The 27,441-nt window shown below is 61.6% G+C and overlaps 2 protein-coding genes across 21 annotated transcripts in view; both read left to right on the forward strand.

Moving 5' to 3' along the window:
- PRR5 (proline rich 5) overlaps positions 1 to 10,602 on the forward strand; it is a 50,841-nt gene extending 40,239 nt beyond the window's left edge. For 11 of the 15 annotated variants that reach the window (XM_053199494.1, XM_053199502.1, XM_053199497.1 and 8 more), the window contains one exon: positions 655 to 2,483. In XM_053199494.1, coding sequence (XP_053055469.1) covers positions 655 to 1,721 — 1,067 coding nt within the window. In that variant the 3' untranslated portion in view covers positions 1,722 to 2,483. Of the gene's footprint in view, positions 1 to 654; positions 2,484 to 4,049; positions 4,142 to 4,577; positions 4,719 to 7,905; positions 8,042 to 8,602; positions 9,041 to 9,643 lie in introns of those variants that run through there. The other 4 variants (XM_027070496.2, XM_027070500.2, XM_053199503.1 and 1 more) reach the window with 2 other exon arrangements.
- A 14,410-nt stretch (positions 10,603 to 25,012) lies between these two features.
- The window catches only part of ARHGAP8 (Rho GTPase activating protein 8), a 55,823-nt gene continuing 53,394 nt past the window's right edge, over positions 25,013 to 27,441 (forward strand). For 2 of the 6 annotated variants that reach the window (XM_053199487.1, XM_053199490.1), the window contains exon 1: positions 25,013 to 25,108. Coding sequence is in view for 4 of the 6 variants with exons in the window: in XM_053199491.1 (XP_053055466.1) it covers positions 27,171 to 27,178 (8 nt within the window). In the remaining 2 variants the exon portion in view is untranslated. Of the gene's footprint in view, positions 25,109 to 26,854; positions 27,179 to 27,441 lie in introns of those variants that run through there. The other 4 variants (XM_053199491.1, XM_053199489.1, XM_053199488.1 and 1 more) reach the window with 4 other exon arrangements.

A 27,441-nucleotide genomic window follows, 5' to 3' on the forward strand; every position in this document is an offset into this window, starting at 1 on the left:
GGGACCTTACTGGGGAGAGCGTGTGCCCTCCCACGAGCTGCGAGAGCCCGGGGCGGCTGAGAGCCATCGGGGGAAAGGCCCTGCCTCCCCTCGCTGCCCCCGGGGCCTTCTGCCGCCAGCGAACCCCGTCCCAGCAGCCCGGAGGAGCCCCAGTTTGAGGACCAGGGAACTAGCTTAGGGCAGAGGTTTGCCCTGATGCTCCTGAAGGGGGAGGCTGGCAGGGGGCTGCTTCCTGGCTGGGCACAGCTGCCCTGTGGGGCTTGGGGGGGCCTCAGCTTGGCCCTGGGCCTTCCAGACGAGTTTTCTCTTTTAAAGTTCACACCCACCCGTGAGACCTTCGGGTCCTTGTCCCCTTCACGGCTAGTGGCAGCTCAGTGATGACAGGGGCTCCGTCTGCAGCCGCGCTGGGAGCAAAGGGTGGGGGCAGGTTTGAGCCCAGGCCAGCCCGGCCCCGGCCCCCACGAGCTCCAGCCGGCCTCTGCCTGGCCGGGGCCTCAGCAAGCAGGGAAGGGTCTTCAGGCTCCCGCGCCCTCGGCCTCGGGGCAGCCACGACGCTCGGCCTCCTTGCAGGAGAGAATTGGCCTAGGGAAAGATGGACTAACGGGAGGACCCGGCCAAACCACGCCGCCTTTTCCAAGGCCAGTTTCGTTCCAGGCCCTGCGCCGAGTTCAAGCCCCAGGAACGTTTCTGAGCACGTTCCGTGCACCAGGCACCGGGCACGTGCTTCCTCTGTGCCGGACTGTCCTGAGTGTTTTCCGGCTACCGATCCGTTGGGTCTCCCGACGACCCTGCGAGAGAGCCGTCATCGCTGCCGCCGCTGCACAAAGAGGGAAACCGAGGCACCCAGGCCTGCTTCCTGGGCCCACGCTGCTGCCTCGGTTCCCACTCTGATCCTGGAAAGAAGGGGTGCTAGCCCATTTCGCAGAGCAGGACGCCGAGGCCAGTGGCCTGGTGGGTGCTGGCTGAACTCAGAGCCGCTTGTCCCCCGGTCTTCCTGTACCCCCTGCTTCTATCGGGCGGAAGCTTCGGGGCAGGAGCCCGAGAAGGGCCACCAGAACCAGTCGAGGGGAGGCGGAGACAGAGATCGCCAGAGGTTTAGGCTGGCTTCCTGGAGGAGGCAGCAAAGGAAGCCAGCCGGGCAGGGCAGTGGGGGTCTGGCGCCGGGCAGAGATGCCCTCCCACGCCCGTCTCCTTACTCGGCACATTCCAGCGCGCTGTGCCTCCCACCAGCTCCGGACCAGGGGAGCTGGGATCCTCAGAGAAGAGAAGCTTTGTGCGGCTTAGTGGAGTCGTGCCTGGAGCGGCCGTGTCCGCCAGGCCACCCAGCAGGGGAGTGCCGGCCCCAGCCAGCCTCCCCAGGCCTCGGGGGCAGGCATGGAGCCCCAGTCCGGGGGCCGCAGGGCCTGGCCTCCAGTTCCCATCCAGCCCAGCTGGGGACACAGACACGGACCGGAAGGTGGCAATTCAGTGTGAGGACTGTCAGGGTGAAGGGAAGCTGTGGGGAAGGAAGAGTCCGTTCCATCTTGGCAATCAGGGAGGGCTGCACGGAGGTGGTGGCCCTGGAGTCAGGCCTCAAAACGTGGTCCGTTCGGGAGGACGTTTGGCCCCTTCAGTACGTACCGTGGGGACAGCAGCTGATGCCACACCCTGAGGGTCAGCCTCTGGAACCCACTCCACCCGCCCCCTGCCCCCATGTGGGTCCCAGGGGAGCTCTTCCTTGAGACCCCTCCCTGTGGCCAGCCATGTCTTCACCTGTGCCTCTGCTGGAGGAGGATGGGTGGTCTCACGCGGGGTGGCCCCAGGACCTTGCTGCCTACCTCCCCCCCCCGCACTCCCTCCGGCCTCCAGTGAGGCCTTGGACGTCAGCTCCCAAGCGGAGAGAGAAGCAGGAAGTCCGGAGGGACAGCCTGGAGGGGGAGTCCCTCTCCTGGGCCATTTCTGAGGGTGTGGCTCGGTGGTCTCCGCTGCAGCCAGGACAGTCCCCTGAGTGGGCAGGCACGTGAGACCTCCCCGGAGGGGCGCAGGGTCTCCTGCAGGCTCCAGGCCCCGTGTGTATGAGGACACCCGTGACGCCCGCCCTACGGAGGATCACGCTGGGGTCCCGCAGCAAAGCAGAGCAGGGCCCCAGCGCCGTGCCGCCTGACTCTGCCCACTGACCACCCCGTCACCACCCCCCTCCCCCGGCACCCTTAGATCCCAGCGGAGAACATGGCCAGTGGGCGAGGCCGTGCTTCCCGGCCCCTCGTGCCCTCGTGGGGCCCGGAGTCTGTGTTTTACGACATCTGCCTTCCACAGCATTTCCGCCCCGTGGGCTGGAGGACGGCCCGCGGACGCCGGCCTGGCCGGTGCCCAGAGCCACCCCACGGCCGGCCCAGGGAACTGAGCCGTCTTTCTTCTTGCCCCCAACGGCGGGGACCTGAAGGGACCTCTGGAGGGCAGGGCTCCGCAGAGCTAGGTGTGGGCCCCCAGGGAGGGTCAGGAGCCGGCCGATTGGCCGTGCACAGAGGCCACGCCACCTCAGCTGGGTGGGCTTTCCTGGGGCTGCCCCCTCCCAGAGCCCTACGCAGATTTGGGGGCTTTATGGGCGGGGGAGGGGTGGGGCCCGGAAACCAGAGAAAGTAAGGAGGAGCGGCAAAGGCCCCTGTCCAGCCCCCTGGCTCCCGTGGAAGCGTCCAGACAGCCCCACGTGAGCAGTGCGGTCTGGAAAACCAGCCAGCATGTGGCGCTTAGCCCTCCCGCCCAGAGACACCCCCACACCCCGTTTCTCCGCAGCCGGTCTCCAGTCTGGCTCCCAGGGGGTTGGGGGGAGGGGGTCCCACCAGGCAGAGGCTTTGGTGACACATCCCGGGGCCTGCTTGTCTGAGACCCCGCAGCCGTTCATTCTCACCTTCCGTCCAGTCCAGGCAGGGGGGCTGAGGGCTCAGCGCTTTGCACTTGCTGGGGGAGCCCAGAGCCGGCTTGGGGACACCTCTGTCTTCAGCCTCAGGGGCTGTCCTCCCCGAGGATGGATGCTCCTTCCCCGGGGCTGGCGGAAATGCCCAGAGCTTGGCCACATGCCTCCTTTCCACCCCGAGGATGTCAGTCAGCCTGGCCAAACCATCCTCCTAAATCAGCTTGGATGGCACCTCCTCCAGGAAGCCCTCCCTGCCTGGTTCTCTCCACTTCCTCTCCTGCCTGGGGCATGTTGCTGCTCTTGGATGTGGTCTCCCTGGCTCCCCGGATCCCACCTCAGGCAGCCCGGGGTGGCAGGGACCCACGGCCTGAATCTCTTGGAGACTCCGACTCTTTGCCCGTTGAAGTCACCCCTTCTTTTTTTTAAAAAATTTTTTTTTCAACGTTTATTTATTTTTGGGACAGTGAGAGACAGAGCATGAACGGGGGAGGGGCAGAGAGAGAGGGAGACAGAATCGGAAACAGGCTCCAGGCTCTGAGCCATCAGCCCAGAGCCTGACGCGGGGCTCGAACTCACGGACCGCGAGATCGTGACCTGGCTGAAGTCAGACGCTTAACCGACTGCGCCACCCAGGCGCCCCGAGGTCACCCCTTCAATGGACAGATGACTGTGCTCATAGCTGTCGTTCAGGGTCCTGCTTCCGTGTCCTGTGATGAGTCTGGGGACCTTTGAGGCTCCTCTGGATGCCCATCGCGGGCTCTGGAAACACCTGCATGGGTGGATGGATCCCCCACCTGCTTGAGGGTCACTGTGGGAACCGGACGGGACTGGGATGTGCGCTGCGGCTCCTGTGGCGGGGGCGGGGGGGTCCTGTGTGGGCCTGGGGTGTGACGAGGGACCAGGAAGCAACAGGCAGCACTAACCAGCACTTTCTCTGCCCCAGGCCCCGTTTCAGCCCATCTCATCCCTGCAGCCCTGGGAGGTGGCCCTTTCACTGTCCCGTTTTATTACTGGGGAGGCTGAACGGTGGACTCCGGGCCACGGAGCTGCTGAGTGCTCTGTGCTGTCGACCTGGGGGCGGGGGGGGGGGGGGTGCCTGCGGGGTCTGACAGGGCCCTTTCAGGGTAAGCGCAGTGACAGCTCCCTGTGCCCCCAGGACAGAAACTGTTGGACTCGCTGGCGGAGACGTGGGACTTTTTCTTCAGTGACGTGCTGCCTACACTGCAGGCCATCTTCTACCCGGTGCAGGCGAGTGGCCCCTGCGGCTGTGGGACCCCCAGGGCCCGGGGGGGAGGGGCGCGGCCCGTGCTGGCCTCGCTGCAGGCCCCCCGGCCCGGTGATGGGCAGGTGCCTGGACCTCCCAGAGCCTGTCTCCCACCCACAGTCTGGAAAGAAGGCCGGTCCCCCCCGTCCGGGCCCCGTAAGGCCCTGAGCAGCACGGAGTAGGCTGTGCCCAGCACACAGTCGGGGCTCGGCCAGTGACGGCGACCCTCCCCTTGCCTGAGGAAGCTGACGGGGCCCTGTCTTCAGGACGAGGGTCATCCAGGGAGGAGGACGGGGTGGAAGGGGCCTGAGGGCCGGTGGGGCCACGGCCCCGGGTCTGGCCCCAGATGTGTGGACGCGGAGGGAGGCGGGGGTCTCCCGTGACGGCCGCCGGGCGGGGCGCACCGTTCTGTGTCTGCAGGGCAAGGAGCCGTCCGTGCGCCAGCTGGCCCTGCTGCACTTCCGGAACACCATCACCCTTAGCGTGAAGCTGGAGGGGGCGCTGGCCCGCACCCACGCCCGCGTGCCCCCCGCCATCGTGCAGATGCTGCTGGTGCTGCAGGTGGGCGGGGCCCCCGGGAGGCCACTGTTCGCTCCTGCGTCGGGGGCGTTTGGGGAGGGGGGGGGCAAGGCCAGGCTCCCCAGGCCCAGAGCATGTGACCTGTCAGCAGGGGAGAGGGAAGCGGGAGGGGCCCAGAAGGTGTGGGAGGAAGGGGGGAGTTGAAGAGAAGCGGAGCCCGGGAGCGGGCACGGGCCCACAGCTGCGCCTTCACGCCCCTCCCGCCCCGCGACGGTTCCAGACGTTTCCGGGGCACGCGGCTTTTCCCCGAGAGGGCAGCTTTGGGAGGGGGCCAGCAGCTGGGGGCGAGTGGCCTGGCCGAGACAGCAGAGGATCCGGCGGGCCACCGACAGCCTTTACCGCAGACAGGGACTTTTGCAAACCGCTGCGCCCCAAGCCCCGTGACAGGCACGGCACCCCACAGTTTGCCGGCTCACCCTCCAGGGTGACAGGACGGAGGCAGGCAGCTGTCAACCACCCCGTTTCACAGGTGGGAAATAGGATCCTCGCTTGCCCAGAGCCAAGAAGGCCTGGCCTCACCCACGTCTGACAGGCTCTGAGGTCCTGTTCTTCCGCCTCGCCCCCCACCCCCACCGTGCACGCGGGCACCCTTGATCAGGGTCTGCGAGGTTGGTCCCGGGGTCCCGGGCAGCCCAGCCCGTGCGGATTCCAGGGCAAGGGAAGGGCGGATGAATGTCGGGGTTTGAAGGGTCCCAGCGGCAGGTGAGAGCTGGTGGTCGTCCTGGCGGCCGAGCAGGATACGGGACGGGCCCGCCGCCGGGCTTTTGAAGGGTTTTAGGTTAGACCTTGGCCGGTGGAAGCAGGGTGTCTCAGCCTCTTTCTTCACCTGGGTGACACGGTGGAACCACCTGCCTGCAGGGCAGGTTCCAGGATGAGGGGGAGAAATCAGATGTAAAGCCCTCTGTGGTGCTTCTGGGAGCCCGCGGGGGCCGGGCTGGGATTTGGGGCCAAGACGGAGGTCCCACCTGGATCCCGGCACCCAGGTGGGTGGCCAGGCTGGGGCGGTGCTGCCCCCTGGTGGCCCGTGTGCCTGACGCAGCTTCCTGGGCTTAGCCCCGTTCCCCCAGTTCCTCCTGGCCTGCGCTTTGAGCGACCTCGTCTCACAGCCCCAGTGAACTCTTCCCAGATAGATCTGAAGACACAAATGCTGGTTAGCCTGTGCTGAGGGCCTACTGTGTGCCCTTTGCTTCACCGGCAGTCAGTCCCTCCCCCCCCCCCCCACCGTTGCTGGGGCCAGAGGCAGTTCTGGGGAATGTGGGGTCCCTCGTGCCCATCTAGATGGCTTATGGGGTGCCCATGGAATCCTGCCCCCCAGACCTTCGGTGTCTGTAGTGATGGCTCCTCTCTCATTCTTGATGTTAGGAATTTGTGTCTTCTCTTTACTGGTTGGCCTGGCAGGAGGCTTAACGACATTACGGACCTTTTCAAAGAGCCCGCCTTTGGCTTTTTCTCTGTCGGTTCCCTGTTTCGGTCTCATTGAGGTCTGCTCTTACTGTTTCTCTTCTTCTGCTTCCTTGGCTTCCTTTGCTTTTCTTTTTCTGGTCTCCGCTTAGATGGCTGACTTTCGGGCTTTGTCTCTTCTAATAGATATCCGTTCGAGGCTACGCTCGCCCTCAAAGCACAGCTCTCGGCGCATCCGGTAAATGTGGATCTGTTTTCATTTTCATTTGTTGCCAGTCGTTTTAAGATATTTGTGAAGCTTTCTTCTTTGATCCACGTGTCATTTAGAAGTGAGGGAGTTTCTTAGTCTCCACGTATTTGGGGATTTCCCCCAGTTATCTTTCTGTTCTTGACTCCTGGTTCAGTCTCGCTGTGGTCCGAGAGCAGGTATTGTAGGATTTTTTTTTTTTTTAATCCTGTTAAACTTGTGAAGGTGTATTTTACGGCCCAGAATGTGGTCTGGCTTGGCAGATGTTACGCATGGGCTGGAGGAGAACACGTGTGTTCTGCCTTCGTTGGGTGAAGGATGGCGGTTAGGGCCAGTCGATCGGCTGTAGTGTTGAGTTCGATGTGTCCTTCCCGAGCTTCTTCCGGGGCCGGTCTGTCCCTGCGTGAGCACGGGGTTCCCCCACCGAGGGAGCGGACTAACTCCCGCGACTTTCGCCTCACACCATCTGACGCGCTCGTCGGGCGCAGGCACGTTAGAGGTGGTTACGTCGTCCCAGAGACTTGACCGCTTCATCGTGGCATAGCGACCTTCTTGACCCCTGCGGACTTTCCTTGGTCTGAAGTCCACCCTGTCTGAAATCAGCTTAGCTGCTCCGGCTTTCCTGTGACTGGCATCGGCGTGCAGGGCTCTTTCAGCCCCTTACTTTTAATGTGTGTGTGGGTTTCTGGGGGCAGCATGTTGCTGGACTCTCTGGCTGTCTTTTGACACGTTGTGTCCAAGTGTATCTTGTCCTGTGAGCAACTGGCAACCCCCTAGAAGAGAGGCGTCTGCTCCCGTGGATTCAGACATTCATTCGGCAAGCACTCACTAATGGCCTCCCATGTGCCAGCCCTCTGCCTCGGCTGCTGGGGGCACAGAGCTTGCCCCCCCACCACTCTCCGCATCAGCAAGACCAAGGCTGTCCTGGGGGCGGCCGCCTTCCTCAGGTTTTGGCCCTAATGGAACCGGAGGGGGTAGAGATCCCTTCAGAGCTCTGGACAAGGGGGCTCAGGGAGGAGGTGGACGGGACCTGGCCGGGCCGGCAGATGAGGGGCAGGGCTGGCTCGACCCGCTCTGCCCGTAACGCTCTATGGGTTGAGGGCAGGGGGCCCCAGGGCATGGGCTGCCCTCGCTGGGGGAGGTCAGCTACTGTCTCTCCGAGGGCTCCCAGAGGGAGGAGACTCTATCCCAAAGGGCAGAGCTCGGAGTGCTCAGCCTGGCTTAGCCACCGGGCCCGTTCCCACGGGACGTCACATGCTTTCGGACCACACCGGCTGCTGTGCACAGAGGGCAGGCTCTGGGGTGTCGAAGCAGGAGAGGGACTCGGCGGCCCCAACTCGAGAGAAAGGGCTGGGGAGGGGGAGATCACTGTGTGCCCTGCGATCGGGGCAGAGACCCCATGGGAATGGGGAGGAGGGACAGGCCGTTTGTGGTGACCTTTGAGCGGAGGCTGGCTGGGCCACGGAGGCAAGGAACAGGCCATCTAGTGACCACCTGCCTCCCTCCCTCCCTCTCTTGCAGGGGGTGCACGAGTCCCGGGGTGTGACCAAGGACTACCTGTGTCTGGAGACGCTGATCCAGAAGGTGGTGTCGCCCTACCTGGGCACCTACGGCCTCCACTCCAGCGAGGGCCCCTTCACACACTCCTGCATGCTGGGTAGGGCTTGACTGGGCCTGGGGCGGGAAGCTGGGCGATCCCTGGCCCCGTGCACCTCTGCCCAGGGTCCAGGCCTCCCAGTGAACAGACGGCCAGAACCACACCCCACTGGGCATTTGCTTTTCGGTCATGAGAGCACGAGCCCCGCTATGTGCCGGGCCCCGGACCCACTAGGGCCTGGGGTCCCTCCTTCAAGAACTGAGGGGGGCCCGGCAGGCAGACACCGTGTACGGTGATGCGCCGACCCCCCTGAGAGCCCCACAGGGGCCTCCGTGTTCCCATTGGGGTCACATCTGTGCTCAGTCCTGAAAGTCGAGACTGGCCGGCAGAGGCCGCGGCATGTGCAAAGGCCGGGAACCCGAGAAACTTACCTTGTTTGCAGAATCGCAGGGGAGGAGGAAGGGGGGAGTGAGGCTGCCTGGCTTCGTGCTCCTTTAGCAGAGGGGGCCCGCTGGTTCATTCAGCTCTGTAAACAGAGTGGCTCCTATGTGCCGGCCCCTGTTCTTGGCCCTGAGGGATCGGCAGAGACCAAGCCCCACCCACATGGGCTCTCGCCACCAGGGAAGGCAGACCAACGACTAAACAGTCCCCAGAGGAGTCCCCAAGGTGACCCATACCCAAGTGATAAGAGGCCTGTGGGTGGAAAGCCCAGGCCAGACTGGAGGGTGACGGCTGAGCTGAAGGACCAGGAGGAGCCAGGCCTGGGAAGAGGTGCACGTAGAGCGTCCTGGACGGAGGGGGCAGAGGCACGAGGGCCACAGGGAGGAGAACTTGGACCCTGCCCCGCTAGGAAGGAGCCTCCGGCTCCCGCCCCGGAAAGGCCACTGAGCCGCTCGCCGTGCGCAGTGCTGCCACCTAGGGTTCACTCCGCGGAACTGCAGGGCCCCGAGTGGGAGCCTGAGCTCTGCCCACCTCCCCCTTCCCACCCCCGCTGTCCTCTCCTGCCCCCCCGCCCGGGGCGCCCACCACACTCGGAATAAAACCTCAGCCACGACCTCACGTGGAAAGGCCTTTTGTCATCCTGCCTCTGTCCTGGCATTTCACCACTTCCTGACCTATGGCCCACCCACGTGGGCTTGTCACCCCCGCCACACACACACACACACACACACACACACACACACACACACGCACACTGGGACTCCTCCAGGCAGGAGCTGAGTCTGCCCTGGAAAGTGCTGGCTAAGATTTTTGACTGCACAGGTGAGGAAACTGAGGCATGTGTACCTTTGAACCGAGCAGTTGACTTGAGCACCCCCCACCCCCCGCTCCCTCCACCCACCCCTGCCCAGCTCCTGCCCATCCAGGGTGAGGCTGGGACTCAGGAGGGAAAGGAAGGCGTCTCATCGGGGCAGACGCAGTGTCGGAGCTGGGGTGGGAATCCGTGTACCCCTCCCTCACTTGCCAGGCTGCCCCCGCAGAGGGGTGAGGTGGGGCCGGGCCGGGGATCTGCACTCACTGGGCTTTTCCCCGCGGCTGCCCGTTCCTGCAGAGCTAAGCACACGGCAGGTGCTGGCGAAGGAATGGCCTGGAACACACAGGTGCCCCTGTTTCCCGAGTAGACGCCTCCCGCCCTGACCCCTCGTCTGCCTGTCTCTGCAGAGAAGCACCTCCGGCGTCGCTCCCGCTCAGGGGACGTCCTGGCCAAGAACCCAGTGGTGCGCTCTAAGAGCTACAACACCCCGCTGCTGAACCCCGTGGCAGAGCATGAGGCCGAGGGCGCGGCTGCTGGCGGCCCGGGCATCCGCAGGCACTCGGTCTCCGAGATGACGTCCTTCCCCGAGCCCCAGGGCTTCTCCGGCGCGCCTGGCCAGGGCCCCACCGCGGCCTTCAGACACTCTCCGGTCCCCCCGTCGGGGCCCTGCCCCAGCAGACTGTATCCCCCCACCCAGCCCCCTGAGCCCTGCCCAGACCCGGCCCGCGGCTCCCCTCCCTCCTCCAGCCCGGAGAACCTGGTGGACCAGATCCTGGAGTCCGTGGACTCGGATTCCGAAGGGATCTTCATTGACTTTGGCCGGGGTCGGAGCTCTGGCACGGCTGAGCTCGAGGGGACTGGGGACCGGCAGAGCGTCGTGTGAGGGCCTCGCGTCTTCACCGACCCCGTGTGCGTGTGCCTGTGGGGTGCGTGCGTGCGAGAGGTTTTTTTTTTTTTTTACTCCGTCCCGACCCGACCCGACCCGACCCAACCCGTCCGCCACGGCCCCCGGCCCTTCTGCCATTCCTGAGTCTTTGCTGGAAAAACCGTCACCGCCCCGGCCCCCAGCCCCACCCCATGCTGGGTTGCACGGGCCGCCAGGGGCACTGGTCAGCCACGTGTGCGCGGGACAGACACGGCCACTCTGGCCCTCCGGCGTCCCCATCCACAGAGACTGTGAATCCTGTGGCTCAGCCAGGCCTCCGGAATGACTCCCAGAGCAACGGGGGGGGTCGGTGGCAGACCCCCCTCCCCCTTGCCCTCACCTCAGGCCACGACGTGACCTCCTTGTGCCAGCCTGTCCCGGACCCTCCCAGCAGGGCGGCCGCGGGCAGGAAGAGGATAGAATAAAACCTGTCTGCCCCCATCCTGAGCTCGTGTCTGCGACGCCAGGCCCCAGATGTCCTCCCGCGGTCCCCACCCTCAGATCTCGCCCACCACCCGTGCTGGGACCACCCCTCCCCGCTCCCAGAGCAGGGGGGTGGTGGGGGGTCTCCTGTTGCCTCGTTTCTGTGTCCCATCCTGACAGCGGTGCCCCTGTAGGAGGAGCTGGACAGCCTCAGGAGTGGCTGGGACCACAGCGGGTAGGGGCACACTCTTAAAGGGTCAGGGGTCGGCGTGGCCACCAGGGGGCGAAGGGAGCGTGGGGTTTCTCCTGGGTGGGGGGGGGGGGGATGTTTTTGCACCAGGTTAGAATCCGACCCCCTGGCCCCATTCTAAGGACCCACCCCTCCTGGAGTTTTCTGCTAGAGGTGGGGTGGGGAGTGTCCCATGAGCACATAACAAGGGAGACCGCCTGGTGAGCAGTCCTAACGGAAGGGGGACTGGGGACCCCTGGGAGTCAGGTGGTCAGGGAAGGGAGGCCAGTGCGGAGTCACAGGAGCTCCCCGCCCGCGGGGATCCGCTGGAAGAGCCATCCGCATGGACAAGTTTCTCCCACCTGCCGGGAAAGACCAGCCAGGAGCCCCTGGCTCGTGCAGACGTGGGGTGGGGCGGAGGAGCCCCGAGGAGCTCAGTCTTGTCACTTGTGGTACCAGAATGTGCCTACCACCTTCGCAAGGTGCACAACCACTTAGCACTCAGAAGGTGCTTTAGGAACAGGTAGGGCTCAGCCGGGCAGCTGGGGACCAAGAGAGTGACCCCAGCCTCCGGGGAGCTGGGCTCGGGGTTGGGAATTGGGCCGGAAGGCTGTCCCTGGTCCGAGAACCAAGGAGAATGGCCGTGCTGCTCGGCCGATGGGGCTGAGATCCCTGAACTGCCCTCCTTGGCTCCCAGCTCCTACATGGAGCTCGGGACAAGCTCGAGACCAGCTAATGTTGGGGTGGGGGGTGGGGGTGACTATTATCAGCAGGGTCCCCTCAAAGCAGAAGGGCCCAGCAACAGGCAGAAATGGCAGGGACCTGGCTGGCTGGGCTCTGCCCTCACCGGGGTGCTGGGCCCCCTGTTCTGCCCCCACCCCCTAGCGATGACCTCCTTTGTGGGGGTCTGAGCATCCCAGGCCCCTGTGGGCTCCAGTGGCATCTGCCAGCACGTGGGCTCATGGTCAAGTGTGGGCACTCTGTGGGTGTCCCTGAGCTCTGTGACAAATCCTGCCCCTGGGGGGTGGGAGGGAGGCCCCGTACACCAGCCAGTGGTGCCTCACCTGCAACGGAGAGACTGAAGCCCCAGGAGGATGGGTGCTGAGCCTGAGTCCCGGCGGGATGGGTGCTGAGCCTGGGTCCTGAAGCAGTGGAGGGCTGCTTCTGCTGGGGCTGCCCCCATACCCCCCTTGAAAGGAGCTGCTCATCACGTGGGCCTGGAACATGTCCACATGTTCTACCCAGCCTTTTTTTTTTTTTAATGTTTATTTTTGAGAGAGAGACAGAGGGTGAGCAGAGGAGGGGCAGAGAGAAAGGGAGACACACAATTCGAAGCAGGCTCCAGGCTCCAAGCTGTCCGCACACAGCCCAATGTGGGACCCGAACTCGTGAACCGCAAGACCGTGACCTGAGCCGAAGTCGGACATTTAACAGACTGAGCCCCCCAGGCACCCTGTGTTATACTCAGGCTTGTTCAAAAAATATTGAAGGTCATCTACATCAAAACATCTTGTTATAAATTGGTGAATTACATAAGAAAAACCAGGGCCGAGCGTTACATAAATTAGGATAAATGACCAGCTATGGTAGCCCCCCCCCCAAATCCACAGAATGTGTGGGCCTTGGCCTTAGATGAAACACTGGTGACCCCCCCCCCCCCCGAGAACCAAACTTTCTTACGATGAAGGTCGCATCCCTGACCGGGTCTCACTTTGGCCGCCAGGGAGCTCAGGTCAAGCCCCAAGGTTGTGTCTGCCCCTCACACCCCAGCCCGCACCCTACGTCCAGTGTCTCCCCCTGTTCCCTCCATGGGATCTGGCACTGAAATTTCGGGGGTAGAATCAGGGGTCGTGGGACCAGAAGCTCATACAGTGTGGGAGTTTTCTTTAAAAGCAGACTGGAGAGAGATTCCAGTTGTGGAAAAACCCGTACATCTGCAACACCGTACCCCCTGGAAAAGACCTGAGTCCAAGAGAGGCCCCCGGGCGTTAGCCTCATGACTTCCTAGGAGACCTGCTCTGACAGATGAGTCCGTGATCGGTCTGCCCCTATGAGGAGGCCACCTGTCCTGTCCCCAGCCACAGGTCAACGAATCTGTTGAATGAGTGAAATAATTGGGATCTGTCAGCAGCCTCCCCAGGGAACCTTCTCCAATGGAATGTATTCTATGCATCCCCAGGGCTGGGGTTTAAGAAACCTTCTTAAATGAGGTCATGATCTCACAGTCTGTGAGTTTGAGCCCCTTGTGCTGACAGCTCAGAGCCTGGAGCCCGCTTGGGATTCTGTGTCTCCCTCTCTCTCCGCCCCTCCCCTGTGCACCTTCTGTCTCTCTCTCTCTCTCAAAAACAAATAAACATTAAAAAATTTTTTTTCATTCATCTCGGGAAACCAGGGCCGGGGTCCCACTCTGTCTCAGGGGGTCTTGAGTTGGTCCGTGTGACTCCTTCGGGCGTCCGGGGAAGCCCAGGGACACTTTTCTTAGAATAGTTTTTACAACAAAACACCTAAGATCCCGAAGGAAACCTCGTCTGTTGAAGCAGCATTCGACACATGTTTGAAACAAGTCAATGGGAACATCCACGCGTGTCCGTGACCGCATCAGCTGCCCGATCTCACGCAGGTCCCACGCAGACTGGGAGTTTGGAGGGGCCTGGAGCAGACGTGACTCGTCGGGGCATCGACCCCCCCCCCCCCCCCCCCCCCAGGCTGTGACGTGAGCATCTCTGATCTCTGCCGGGGACAAACCTTGGGGGCTGCTCATGAGGCGGGGCTTTGTTGACCGGCGGACGGGGGAGGGGGGGGCGGGGCTAACTTCCACCCAGAGGTCAGAGGTCAGGTAGCCGAAGCAGAGCTGCTGTTGCTCCTCCCCGAGCTGTCGCCCCGAGTTTTATCTGCAAGCAGCTCAGGGGGCCTGGAGTAGCGCTCCAGACCCTACAGTTCACCTCCAAGGGCAGGAGGGACACCAGGCCGCCCTCCCCTGCGGGCTCCCCACACCCGACTCCCTCCATGTATGTGCAGCACGTGCACACCCATACACGCACATGTGCACGCCCACGTACGTGCATGCACGCACATGTGCATACACACGCACGCCTATGCGTGTGTGCGCACGCGCGTGCACGCCCACGCACGCGCCCGTACGTGTGCGTGCGCGTGCACGCGCACACGTGCACACCCACGCACGCACCCGCTCTGGGCCAGCGTCTGCTCGGTCCTCCCGTCCCCGTCCCCCATCCCTGTCTCCGTCCCCGCCCTACCTGACAGGTGGCAGCGGCTCCACGAGGTGGGTGTGAGACAGGCCGCGGTCCCTCGGCTCTGAGAATGGCGGCCCCGGGAACGCTGTCCCAGCTCTGTCCCACTGCGGAGCTCTGGTGGCCGCTGGCCCGAGCATTTGGGGACGGGTCGTGGGACCCACGGCTGGGGGCCTGCACCCCCCGGGGCCTGGCTCAGGGGTTGCCCGTGTGGCACACGTCTGCGGGCTGAGCTGAACGGAAAAGGATCCTTTCGGAGGAGAGACGTCCAGGCCAGAGGGAGCCTTGGATCCTGTTCTTGGGAAACGGAGACCCTGCGGTATTCTTGGCCCCTCGTCTACCATTTCCTTCACGTCGTCCCAGACTTCAGCTCAGAATGCCACTGGCGTTTCTCCAGGGCGTCATTGTAGGCTGGGGCACGCTGCAAACGCAGCGGTCACCTGTGGGGCGCGCAGGGAGCGCGCGCGCACGCACACGCACGCACAGCCTCCCAGCCTCACCGGCAGACGGGGACGCGCGACCCAGTGGGGTATGCTCAGCCCGCCGAGCGGTCCCCTTCAGCTGCCGCCGCCGCTGCTCCCGACAGCCAGGACCCCCACGCAGGGCCCGCGCCTGGGGAGGGGGCTGCGCTCGGCTTTCATCGCCGCCCCGTCACGCGGAGGACCCGTGCTCCCAAGGACGCGGGTCCCGCAACTGCACACACTCACAGCGGCCAATATGCTCCCCTCGCCCCCACGGCAGTCCCAGAATCCACCACCCGGGGCCGTGGGAGGCCCCTGATCTTGTGTCCCAAGGGCCAGTCCGGGCTCCCCTGGCCGCCTCTTGGCTGAGGGCGGGGAACGGAGCTGCCCCAGGAGGCCCCACCCCTGCCACAGCTGGCCACGCGTCCACTCCTCCCACTGCTGAAACTCCCCTCCTCTCCGCCTCTCCGTGGCCTCTCCGTGCCTCCCCGAGCACGATGCCCCGCCCTCCTCCAGCCCCGGGCTCCAGATCCGGAGCCCCGCGCTGGGAAGGCTCTCTGGCTTGTCCCCACCGTGGTGTCGGTGACCTTCCCCGGGTCCGAGCTATTCCGTCTTCTCTCTCAGGCACACGCACACCGACAGGCACTTGCGCTCGCATGCACGTCCTTGCTCACACTCGCACCCCCGCGCACACCTGCAGGTTTGCACGCACTCGTGTGGCTCTGGGAAAGCAGCCTCCCCCCCCCCGGGGGGGGGGGGTCGTGCACAGGAGGGTCACACATCCTCCGACCACCTCCCGTCGCCCCCAGAGAGCCCTCCTCCCGTTGCCACCTGAACAAAGGTGTGGAGAAACGGTCGTCCGAGGCATCTGTCCGCATCTGCCGTCGCAGCTCCTGCGGCCACAACCAGTATCACAGGCTGCGGGGCTGAAGCCGCCACCCAGGAGCCCCGGATCCCACTTCCTATGAGGCACCTAGAGCCATCACGCTCATAGGGGCAGAAAGTAGAAGGGTGGTCGCCAGGGGCTTGGGAGGGGAAATGGGGTGTTGGGAGGAGAGATGCAGCGTCGCAGGGTGGAAAGCGTTCGGCCGCTCACACCGCACAATGAGCGTGCAATGCGCACTTAGGAGGCGTTGTGAAGGGGGCGCCTGGGGGGCTGAGGCGGTTAAACATCTGACTCTTGGCGTTGGCTCAGGTCATGATCCCCTGGTTTGTGAGTTCGAGTCCCGCGTCGGGCTCTGCGCTGACAGCCGGGAGCCTGCTTGGGATTCTCTCCCTCTCTCCCTGCCCCTCCCTCCTCCCTCTCTCTTTCTCTCTCTCAAAATAAATAAATAAACATTTGTTAAAAAGGAAATGGTTATGAAGGAGGAAGGATGATGGATGGAGGTGGAGAGGAGAGGAAGAAAGGAAGGGAGGGAGGAAGGAAGGAAGGAAGGGAGGGAGGAAGGGAGGGAGGAAGGAGGAGGAAGGAGGAGGAGGGAGGGAGGAAGGAAAAGGGAGGGAGGGAGGAAGAGGGAGGGAGGAAGGAAGGAAGGGAGGGAGGAAGGAAGGAAGGAAAGGAGGGAGGAAGGGAGGGAGGAAGGAGGAGGAGGGAGGGAGGGAGGGAGGGAGGAAGGAAGGAAGGGAGGGAGGAAGGGAGGGAGGGAGGGAGGAAGGAAGGAAAGAAGGAGGAGGGAGGGAGGAAGGGAGGGAGGAAGGAAGAGGGAGGGAGGAAGGAAGGAAGGAAAGAAGGAAGGGAGGGAGGAAGGAAGGAAGGAAAGAAGGAAGGGAGGGAGGAAGGAAGGAAGGAAGGGAGGAAGGGAGGGAGGAAGGAAGGAAGGAAAGGAGGAAGGAAGGGAGGGAGGGAGGAAGGGAGGGAGGGAGGAAGGAAGGAAAGGAGGGAGGAAGGGAGGGAGGAAGGAGGAGGAAGGAGGAGGAGGGAGGGAGGAAGGAAAAGGGAGGGAGGGAGGAAGAGGGAGGGAGGAAGGAAGGAAGGGAGGGAGGAAGGGAGGGAGGAAGGAAGGAAGGAAAGGAGGGAGGAAGGGAGGGAGGAAGGAGGAGGAGGGAGGGAGGGAGGGAGGAAGGAAGAGGGAGGAAGGGAGGAAGAGGGAGGGAGGGAGGGAGGAAGGAAGGAAAGAAGGAGGAGGGAGGGAGGAAGGGAGGGAGGAAGGAAGAGGGAGGGAGGAAGGAAGGAAGGAAAGAAGGAAGGGAGGGAGGAAGGAAGGAAGGAAGGGAGGAAGGGAGGGAGGAAGGAAGGGAGGAAGGGAGGGAGGAAGGAGGAGGAAGGAGGAGGAGGGAGGGAGGAAGGAAAAGGGAGGGAGGGAGGAAGAGGGAGGGAGGAAGGAAGGGAGGGAGGAAGGGAGGGAGGAAGGAAGGAAGGAAAGGAGGGAGGAGGGAGGGAGGAAGGAGGAGGAGGGAGGGAGGGAGGGAGGAAGGAAGGAAGGGAGGGAGGAAGGGAGGGAGGGAGGGAGGAAGGAAGGAAAGAAGGAGGAGGGAGGGAGGAAGGGAGGGAGGAAGGAAGAGGGAGGGAGGAAGGAAGGAAGGAAGAAGGAAGGGAGGGAGGAAGGAAGGAAGGAAAGAAGGAAGGGAGGGAGGAAGGAAGGAAGGAAGGGAGGAAGGGAGGGAGGAAGGAAGGAAGGAAAGGAGGAAGGAAGGGAGGGAGGAAGGAGGGAGGGAGGAAGGAAGAGGGAGGGAGGGAGGAAGAGGGAGGGAGGAAGGAAGGAAGGAAAGAAGGAAGGAAGGAAGGGAGGAAAGGAGGAAGAGGGAGGGAGGAAGGAAGGAAGGAAGAGGGAGGGAGGGAGGAAGGAAGGAAAGAAGGAAGGAAGGAAGGAAGGAAAGGAGGAAGGGAGGGAGGAAGGAAGGAAGGAAGAGGGAGGGAGGAGGAAGGAGGAAAGAAGGAAGGAAGGAAGAAGGAAAGGAGGAAGGAAGGAAGGAAAGGAGGAAGGGAGGGAGGAAGGAAGGAAGGAAAGAAGGAAAGGAGGAAGGAAGGAAGGAAGGAGGAAGGAAGGGAGGGAGGAAGGAGGAGGAAGGAGGAGGGAGGGAGGAAGGAAGGAAGGAAAGAAGGAAGGAAGGAAGGGAGGAAAGGAGGAAGAGGGAGGGAGGGAGGAAAGAAGGAAAGAAGGAGGAGGGAGGGAGGAAGGAGAGGGAGGGAGGAAGGAAGGAAGGAAAGGAGGAAGGAAGGAAGGAAGGAAGAGGGAGGGAGGGAGGAAGGAAGGAAAGAAGGAAGGAAGGAAAGAAGGAAAGGAGGAAGGAAGGAAGGAAAGGAGGAAGGGAGGGAGGGAGGAAGGAAGGAAGAGGGAGGGAGGGAGGAAGGAAGGAAAGAAGGAAGGAAGGAAAGAAGGAAAGGAGGAAGGAAGGAAGGAAAGGAGGAAGGAAGGGAGGGAGGAAGGAAGGAAGGAAGAGGGAGGGAGGGAGGAAGAGGGAGGGAGGAAGGAAGGAAAGAAGGAGGAGGAGGGAGGAAGGAAGGAAGGAAGGAAGGAAGGAAGGAAGGAAGGAAGGAAGGAAGGAAAGGAGGAAGGGAGGGAAGGAGACAAGAGGAAAGACCTCCTCCCTCCCCTCCCTGCAGCAGTCCTCTTGGGGAGTGTGGAATGCCCCGTGCTGGCTCCTCTGTTGAGGCGCCAGTGGAGAGGAGCATCATTCCAGTGGGCACTGTGGTCCCCGTGCTCCAGGAACGTCCAGCAGTGGAGTGGGCAGTAACCTTGGGGATTCAGTGGAGCACCAGCCTGGGGTGCACAGGGCACAGACTCAAGCCCCTGACCCCATGATGCTCTTCTGGGCCCTGGCTCCTGAACACACGGAAGGCCCGTACCTCCTTGTCTCCCGTGGTTGGGGGGGGGGGGGGGGTGGGGGCACGCGAGCAGCTCTGGCCAATGCATTGCGTGCAGAAGGGACATGGGACGCGTCGGTTGGAGCCGGGCCCCTTCTCTGCCAGGTGGAGACTCTCCAGAGCTCGCCTTCCCTCTGCCTGGTGACCGGTCGGATTCCAGATGGGACCGCTCCGGTAGGTGGGGTCCTGGGGGCTGCAGACACGTAGTGTGAATGAAAAGGAGACCTACGTGTGCGTAAACTCCTGAGACCGGGGGATGTTTGTTACTGTGGTGAACCTGGCTCAGTCTGACCGACACACTCCTCTTTCCCGAATCCTCTACAGGAGTGGGGAGAAGGCAGAATGGGGGATATGCTGTTTTATATGTATGTGTAACGCATGCCCTCATCGGCAGAGCCGGGACCCGGGGTTCTGATCCTGAACGGTCACTAACTTCCTGTGTGATATCGGGCAAGTCCTGTATCCTCAGTTTCCGCATCTGTAGCGAGGACTTTTCAAATGCAAAATTCTGCGACTGGTGATATTTCTTTGCTTGTCCACGCACTATGGACACACGCAGAGCATGGCTATAAGACCGTGAGATCCTAGACACCAGCGTCCCTGATTAAGTAGCCCCACGCAGATGACGGTGCGTCGGGCAGACAAGTACTTAACGGGTTTTGACCTGAAAGTGATAATGGCTTTGTAACAAACGGATGGTCTTAACCCCAAGAACGCTCTTCCTCGTTGACTGATGTGTTTGCTTAGAGCTCAGAGCTGCTTGAACAGGCTGTAAAAAGCTATAAAAATGTAAAGTCTCATCCACATCGTGGCGAGAAGAATTTCTCTTGCTGACATTTCTCTTTTCACTGCGAGGATTTATGTCAGCCTGGCTTTGGTGGGGGGAGAGGAACATGAGCTAGGCTGTGGGATCGGGCAGGGCTCTTATTTGCAAGCAAGCAAAGCAGATTCTGGCTGGTTGTGGAGAAGCAGTCCATTCAAGGACGCTGCGAGACCCCCAGCGTTGTCGGGACGTGGGAGAGCCAATGTTGACGTAATGCGCCTTCCAGGAGCAGTGCCTCGACCCCCCCCCCCCCAACACACACCTGATGAGACAACAGCCGCTCCTGCAGCCACTGCACCGGGACGCCCCCACTGGGATGAGACGCTCCCCCTGCACAGAGATGCTTCCCCTGCACAGAGATGCTCCCTCTGCACAGAGATGCTCCCCCTGAACAGAGACGTTCTCGCTGCACAGAGATGCTCCCATCGCACAGAGATGCTCCCCCTGAACAGAGACGCTCCCCCTGCACAGAGGTCCTCCCACTGCACAGAGATACTCCCCCTGCACAGAGATGCTCCCATCACACAGAGATGCTCCCCCTGCACAGAGATGCTCCCATGACACAGAGATGCTCCCCCTGAACAGAGACGCTCCCCCTGCACAGAGGTCCTCCCACTGCACAGAGATACTCTCCCTGCACAGAGATGCTCCCATCACACAGAGATGCTCCCCCTGCACAGAGATGCTCCCATCACAGAGATGCTCCCCCTGCACAGAGATGCTCCCATGGCACAGAGATGCTCCCATGGCACAGAGACGCTCCCGCTGCACAGAGATGCTCCCCCTGCACAGAGATGCTCCCATGGCACAGAGATGCTCCCATGGCACAGAGACGCTCCCGCTGCACAGAGATGCTCCCCCTGCACAGAGATGCTCCCATGGCACAGAGATGCTCCCCCTGCACAGAGATGCTCCCATGGCACAGAGATGCTCCCATGACACAGAGATGCTCCCCCTGCACAGAGATGCTCCCATCACACAGAGATGCTCCCCCTGCACAGAGATGCTCCCATCACACAGAGATGCTCCCCCTGCACAGAGATGCTCCCCCTGCACAGAGATGCTCCCACTGCACCTGAAGAACCCACAGCTGCCGCCAATCGTGTCCCAGGTACTTGTAGCCACTGCAGCCTCCCCCACCCCCCACGCTGAACATCGCGCAGCTGCCCTTTCCACTGCAATGTACCCCAGGGCTGCTTCCTCCCCCCAGGCCCACATCACAGTGATGGAGCCTAAGTCACTGTCTGGGCCCTGGTTGCAAAGCAGGCTCTGGGTAAACCCGTTGTCTGGCCACACTGGGCAGAGAGACCAGTAAGATCAGGAATCCCAGTGTGGCGGCGGCATGTGAAAGGTGCCAGGGTCCGGAGGCCACAAGCAGCGCCCCATGCTGACGCCCTCCCTGATGTCAATCAACTAGGGCATCAAGAGTGTGGCCTGCTCAGTTGGAAATCAAAAGGATTTCGATTGCTGGGTCCAAACGATTCCAGAAGACATTGCGGAGCACGGATGGGTTGCATTTAGTTGGCAGTAAGTGCCAACAGCCACGTGCATTTGCTCGGAAACGGAAGCGGGGTGTGGGGGGGGGGGCACCTGCGAGGAGGCCGGGGTCAGGAGGCCGGCGGGAGCCGGCCTGCGGAGAAGCCCCTCCCCTCGCTGGGCCTCAGGGTCCCGGCCCTCGAGGCTGAGGCGTGGGACGCGTTCTAGATCCCTTTAGGCTCAGCCCGGCTGCCTCGCCCACGCTCAGCAGGGAAACTACCCTTTCGCGGTTTTAATAAGGTTCAAAGCTGAGCGAGTCTTGGCTCAAGCAGCTGCAGGGAGAGTTAATTTGGGAGAAAACAAACGTGAAGCCTAAGACCTTGGACCGAAGGATCTTTATTTCCTCCTTCCTTCCAGCTCTCCAACCCCCAGTGCTTATTAATGTGGAATTTGCTACTTGGGGGAGAGCCAACTCTGACTTCATAAACATTTGTAAGAGCAAATTTAATAAAGCCGGGAATAATGCCATTCAGATGTAATTCCTCCGTTTCACATTATTATTCTTCCTCTTCTATTGCCGGGCGTTTGAAATGCACGGAGTTATTGTTATAGCAACAAAAGGAAACGAGGGACTGGTGGCTTGCCGATTAGACGCACTTGGGGAAAAACAGAAGCGAGAACCTAACCGGGATTCACCTGGGTTTTACGGTTCCTTTCTGTTTCTCTTTCCTTTTACTATGAATGGTGGAACACACCTGCATTGTTTCCCTTGTAATCGGTCTGTGTTATTATTGCTCGATTGTACGAATCTTAATCTCACTAAGCTACAGTTGTGGAATTTGTAGGAGGTTTTCACAAACACAAATACGAGGAGGGTGGCCTTTCCCCTCCAGGCCTTAATACCATGAAATTATGGGGGCAATTCTGTCCAAAGTCGCTTTTAATTTTATTAAAAGTTTATTTATTTAAAATTTTTTTAAAGTTTATTTTTGAGAGCAAGAGCAAGAGCAAGAGCTAGAAAGAGAGAGAGAGAGAGAGAGAGAGCGCACGCGCGCGCACGCACGCGCACTAGTGGGGGAGGGGCAGAGACAGACAGAATCTGAAACAGGCTCCAGGCTCAGAGCCGGATGTGGAGCTTGAACTTGGGAACCAGGAACAGTAAGATCATGACCTGAGCCGAAGTGGGACGCTTAAGCGACTGAGCTGCCCAGGTACCCCAAGTTTATTTATTTATTTCAAGAGAGAGAGAGAGAGTGAGTGAGTATGCCAGCAGGGGAGGGGCAGAGAGAGAGGGAGAGAGAGAGAGAATCCTAAGAAGGTCTGCACTGTCAGCACAGAGCCCATCTTGGGGCCCAAAGCCACAACCGCGAGGTCATGACCCACGAGGAAACTAAGAGTCAGACGCCTGCTTACCCGACTGAGCCACCCACGCGCCCCCAAAGTCACTTTTTAGGACAGAAATCCTGCAAACTGTCCCCCTTGCATGGAAGACTGATCTCGCACTGATACTAAAAAAAGACGTTTGCCTTCCAAAACAGGAAGACAAACAGCACCAAGGCAATCCGATCAATCGGATCCAATTCCCCGATTTCACGGTCTTGTTTTGGGAGCCAAGTATTTGGTGTAGAAAGAGGCCCATTCCTGCTCCATCCAGAGGCTCAGACGTGGACGTGGGAGGAGTGCCACAGTCCCCTCCCCACGAGAGTCCCTCGTGAGCAGGACGGTGCTAATAAGAACCCGCAGGTGCACTGTGTCGGTTGAACGGGCCGGCCGGTGACGATCCTTACGGATTCTTTGCACAGAAAAAGGCAGCCGCTCGGGTGACAGGTGATGTAGCTGGGGCACAGGGGCACGGGAGCGCCTGGCTCTGGGGTCCCACACAGACCACGTTCGGCCACCGTGGCTGACAAGATCCAAAGGCAGAGGAGCGAGTGGTGGGTAAAGAACAAAGGAATTTATTTCAGTGAGGCGACACCAGGTAGGCAACAGACTAACGTCGCAAAGACTCTCTCTAAAGAGCTGAAAATACTTCCCGGTTTACGAAGGTCGGTGCGTCCGTGCAGGTGGGCAGTAAAGGCCGGCCATCGTCCTGGGGTCGATCACTCGGGGACTTGCTGGCATGAGGGCAGGTCCCTAATGCTTAAGGGAGTAATTTCGGTTCCCGCCGCGGGTTTCTTGGCCTGCAGGGTCTTTTGCCCGAGTTAAGAGATACGCCGGGGAAAAAAACTTAATCAGAAGGTACAGACCGAGGTCAGAACGGAGGCCGTGGAAGTCCTCTTTCGACCCTAGGAGGAGACAGAGGTTATTTCTTCATTCACGTTGAAGCTGGTGCCAACTCTGAGGCAGGCAGAGAGCAAACAGCCTCGTGGCCCTGGCTTGCCATGGGACGGAAACAACCAACATTTAGTGCCGGGCACTGGTCCTGTCTACACTGGTCCATATTCGCTTATTTCATGGTCATCGTTAGCAAAACTGGCAGGAAGCCTGCTGTCTCGACTTTGGGGACGATCAGGGCTTGGTCTAACTCCTTTCCCACTCCTGGAAAGGTTATGGGTCTCAGACTCAGCCAGTCAGAGGCCTTCCCTGTTTTTGTTTGTTTGTGTGTTTGTTTGCCAGGGTTGTCAGGAAACAAACTCTACAACTTGGTTAAACTGTGAGAAGATGCTTTGGGTTGTAAGAAACAGAAAACGCAAACTAGTTTTGACCATGAGAGAATTTCTTGGTGCATCTAACTAGCAAGCCCAGAGGCGGATCAGGCTTCAGGGCAGGTTTGATCCAGGAGCTCTGCACTGTCACCAAGGACCCAGTTCCTTGCCGTCTCTGTGTAGATCTCTTTGCCTCTATCTCTTTGTGGTCAGCCCCGTGTCTCTAGTGCACCAAACTTCCTCATCTGGGCTGGGGGAGAGAACAGGAGAAAGCAGGATTTCTTTTCCCCCAACTATCCTGCTGGACTGGCCTTCACTGCTCACCGTGGCATGAAGAAGGGCTACGTTGACGGACTTCCAGAACCTTAACCATCGCTGTTAAGAGGGGCGGTATTATTGCGGACTGGCCTCTGCAACCAGATCGCCCCCCTAGAGGTGGGGAGAGATCAGTACGCCTGACTGATTACCTTGGTTGCTGTATAATGGCTATCGGACAGAGCAGAGCCCGTCACACATGAGCCCAGAGCCACCAGCAGCTGGGCCATCGTCCGTGCAAGGCGGCCTGTCCCTCCCCACTCCTCCTTTCCCCAGAAGAGAGGGAGTGGGGCACGGGAGTTGGGGCAAGGCAGGGTCTCAGGAAAGGGTCCTGTGGATGCTGTGTTGGGGCAGATCAAAGGGGCCAGGGCACAGCAGGGAGAGGCTGCTGCCCGGAGCCACATGACAGGTGCTGGTGGCCTGATCTATTTGGGACGGTGTGGGGGACAGAAGTGGCGGCACCATCATAAAGTTTGAAGTCGGAGCTCTCGGGGCTTGCCGGGGGAGCACGTATGGGATGTGGGAGCTGGAGGGGAGCCAAGGATGACCCCGAGGGTTTGGACAGCGCCGGTGGGGAGTGAGCTAGGAAGCCCAGGAGAGGACTTGAGCCGCCGCTCAGGTCTCCACATGCAGATGTCAGGTGGGCAGTGACAGATGGGACTCTGGTCAGGAGATATGGGTTAGGGACCCTCAGGGTATGGACCACGTGGAAAGCAGGAGGCTGGATGAGATCAGAGGGAACGTAGGTGAAAAGGGGGTGAAGATTCGGCCCCCGGGGGCGTGGACCTTCAGAAATCAGGGAGATGGGGCAGGGGGCAGAGGGGAGACTTTGTGGTGCATCTGGAAAGGAAGTGCTCCCCGAATCAGAATGCAGTGACGCTGGAGGACCAGGCATCCGCTCACCTGGGGCCCTGGGCACCTCTGGGCGTCTCTGGGTCCCAGCCTGGGCCTTCCTGATTCTATGACCCCTGCTTCAGGGCAGGGACAGTAACCGCTCCCATGGGAGGAAAGGCAGCACTTGGCCCTGAATGACCCTTTGGGAGCCCCAAGTCTTGGTCACACTGCCTCCTCCAGGGAGTCTTCCGGGCTCCTCAGCTTGGGTCAGGGCCGTCTCTGGGATTGCCCAGCCGCTGTCTCCGTGGAGTTCTGAGCCCAGCGTGGGGTCCCCGCCGCAGTCCCCGGAAGGCAGCCCGGGCCCAGAAGACGCTTTGGGAGATTTTGTGGAACGTTTCCTCTGAGCTCCTCGTAAACCTCCCCGCCCCGCACCTCACTGTGCACATCCCTGATGCCCCTGAAGCCCCTCCCGCCCCGCCCCTCCCGGCCCCGCGGAGACCCGGCTGACCCCCCCCCTCTCCCCCTGGAGCCCGCGCCCCAGGAATGCGGCGGCGGCGGCGGCGGCGGCGCGCGGCCAGGGGCGGGGCGAGGGGCGGGCCCGGCGTGGGGGCCGCTTCCGGGGCGGGGCCAGGTGAGTGGGCCGCACGGCGGAGCCCAGGTGAGGCGCCGGCCGGGCCGTAGGCAGGTAAGGCCCCGTGTCCGCGGGAGGGAGTCCGCCTGTGCCTCGCGTGGGGACGCCACGCGGGCTCTGAGGGTGTGAGGCGGCGGCCGGACGGGGTGGGAGCTCGGGTGGGCGCGGCCACACGTGACCCGGGCCAACCCAGCCGCCCCGCCCCGGCCGGCGGGCGTCCCTGCCCCTCACCGCCCCACCCCCACCCCCACCCCCACCCCTGGTTTTCTTGGAGCGCGCTCCTCCCCCCCCTCCCTGCACCCATCCCTCCCCGCCTCTCCTCCCTCCTCGCCACTCCTCCCCCTCCCCGCCCTGCACCCCTCCCTCCCCGCCTCTCCTCCCCCTCCCCGCCCCGCACCCCTCCTTCCCGGCCCCCCTCCTTCCCTCCCTCTTCCTCCTCCTGCACCCCCTCGCCTTCTAGCCCTGCACCCCTCCCTCTCTGCTCCCCGCTTCTCCTCCCCCTCCTTGCCCTGCACCCCTTCCTCCCTGCTCCCCGCCTGCCTCCTCCTCTCCCTCTTCCTCTGTCTCCTCCTTCTTGCCCCCAGCACCCTCCCTCCCCAGGTCTCCCCCACTTTTGTGTTTCCGTCTGGATAGGCTGTCTCAGTTCACACTTGCCGCCCCCCTTTTTCCTTCCCTAATTCGGGTTCTCCCATGACGCAGGGTGGCACTTCAGGCACATCAGCCCCCCCTCACACCGAACCAGGGAGGTGGGGGGCATCTTTCCACTTCCCAGATGAGAAAACAGAGGCAGAGCAGGCGCTAGGCTTATTCAAACTCCAGGCCGCTGGCTGGGCTGCTGGCTGGGTCAGCAGGGAGGATAGAAGCCAGAATTAATGGGCCAGAAACAGATCCCCGGCCGGTCAGCCTCTGGAACCGGTTAGGGGAGAGGTCTTGGCTGCTTTCACTGTTCTCAGCCCCTGGCATCGGCCGGCCTGAGAATTCCCAGGGTCACTGACAGCAGCACTGGCTTGGGGGTCCCCGCTGCCTCGGGAGGTGTGTGAAGGCTGGTGGCTAAGGTCCCCGGAGAAGGCCCCGCGGAATCCTCAGGAAGCGGGGCACAGGGCTTCCTGTGAGTCCTAGTTTGGTGGGGTGGGCACATGGCCTTGGCTGTCTGGCCGCCACAGACTTTGAGGTTTTGTTCGCGTCAGAGGCTGGGCGGGTTCCAGAGGGCGCTGTGCTGTGCTCCAGCGTGTCTGTGAAAGGCAGTGTTGACGTTTGTCCAGGTAGAAACTCAAAATTTAAATTAAGACTCAACAGTAAACCTCCTTTGGGTGGTTTCTGTTGGCACTTTGGGGACCTTGTGTGTGAGTTCCTCCTTTAATCCAACGCTGCGGGGGGGCAGGGGTGAACAGGGACCCAGGGTACTGGCCCGAGCCCAGCTACTCCGTGTGGACAGCCATCTATCTCCACAGTCCCTGCCCACAGGGGACCCAGAGGGAGGTCAGTGGCTAGTGGGAGGTCAGGGAGGGCATCCTGGAGGAGGCAGCCATTGAACTGGAAGATGGATGGGAGGTGGGCAGGAAGGTATGCATGTTGAGGTCACCCAGAGGGTGGGGGATAATTCACCTGTAAGCTGGGGTGGAAATGCCTGTGGGGTACCATAGGTGGAGCCATCAGGAATTTACTTGGAAAACGTCACTGGAGTCATTGGAAGGTGACCTCAGCGAGATGTTTTGAGGTCTGGACGCTTACTTGATTAGACATCCTGTGGACCAACGGCATCTGCCTACTAAGCTGGTTCCAGGCCAAGTCAGTTGTGGGCACACCAGAGACGGTGGCTTCCGTTAAAGAGGGGACAGTAAGAGCTCAGACCACCCGGATGTCCCCCGGGGTGCTTGTCTTTCCCCACACCCAAGAACCCATCCCATTCCTTGATTCTAACCCTCTTTCAGGGATGGGGAAACTGAGGCAAGGAGGCTCGGGTGCCTTTCCGAGGTCGCAGGGCCAGTGAGTGAGTGGAGAGCCAGCTTTGATGCCCGCTGTGCTGTGGCTCCTTCCAGGGCACTGAGGTCTGCCTTCGTGGTGGGGACAGTCAGAGTCGGCTGGTGACTGCCCTTCCGATCTCGAGGAAATCGGCATGGCAATGTAAGAATGACGTGTTCAGTTTTTCAGATACATCGTTAAACGTTTCCCTCAGTCCTTAAGTGAAAACGGATGCTCAGAGAACACGTGCCAGGCGTATCCAGAGGCTCCCCGAGCCTCCTGGGGCACATTTGAGGGGAGCCCTTCCGGGCCCGGTACTGGGTGGGGACGGCCTGAAGATGCCCGGTGTGGGGCTCTTGCAAGTGACGTACCGCTCCTGAGTCCTGCCCCAGCGACCTCACGCGGAGGCCCCGGGTGCAGTCCAA

This window comes from Acinonyx jubatus, chromosome B4 (genome assembly GCF_027475565.1).
Source record: "Acinonyx jubatus isolate Ajub_Pintada_27869175 chromosome B4, VMU_Ajub_asm_v1.0, whole genome shotgun sequence".
Taxonomy (NCBI): Eukaryota; Metazoa; Chordata; class Mammalia; order Carnivora; family Felidae; genus Acinonyx; species Acinonyx jubatus.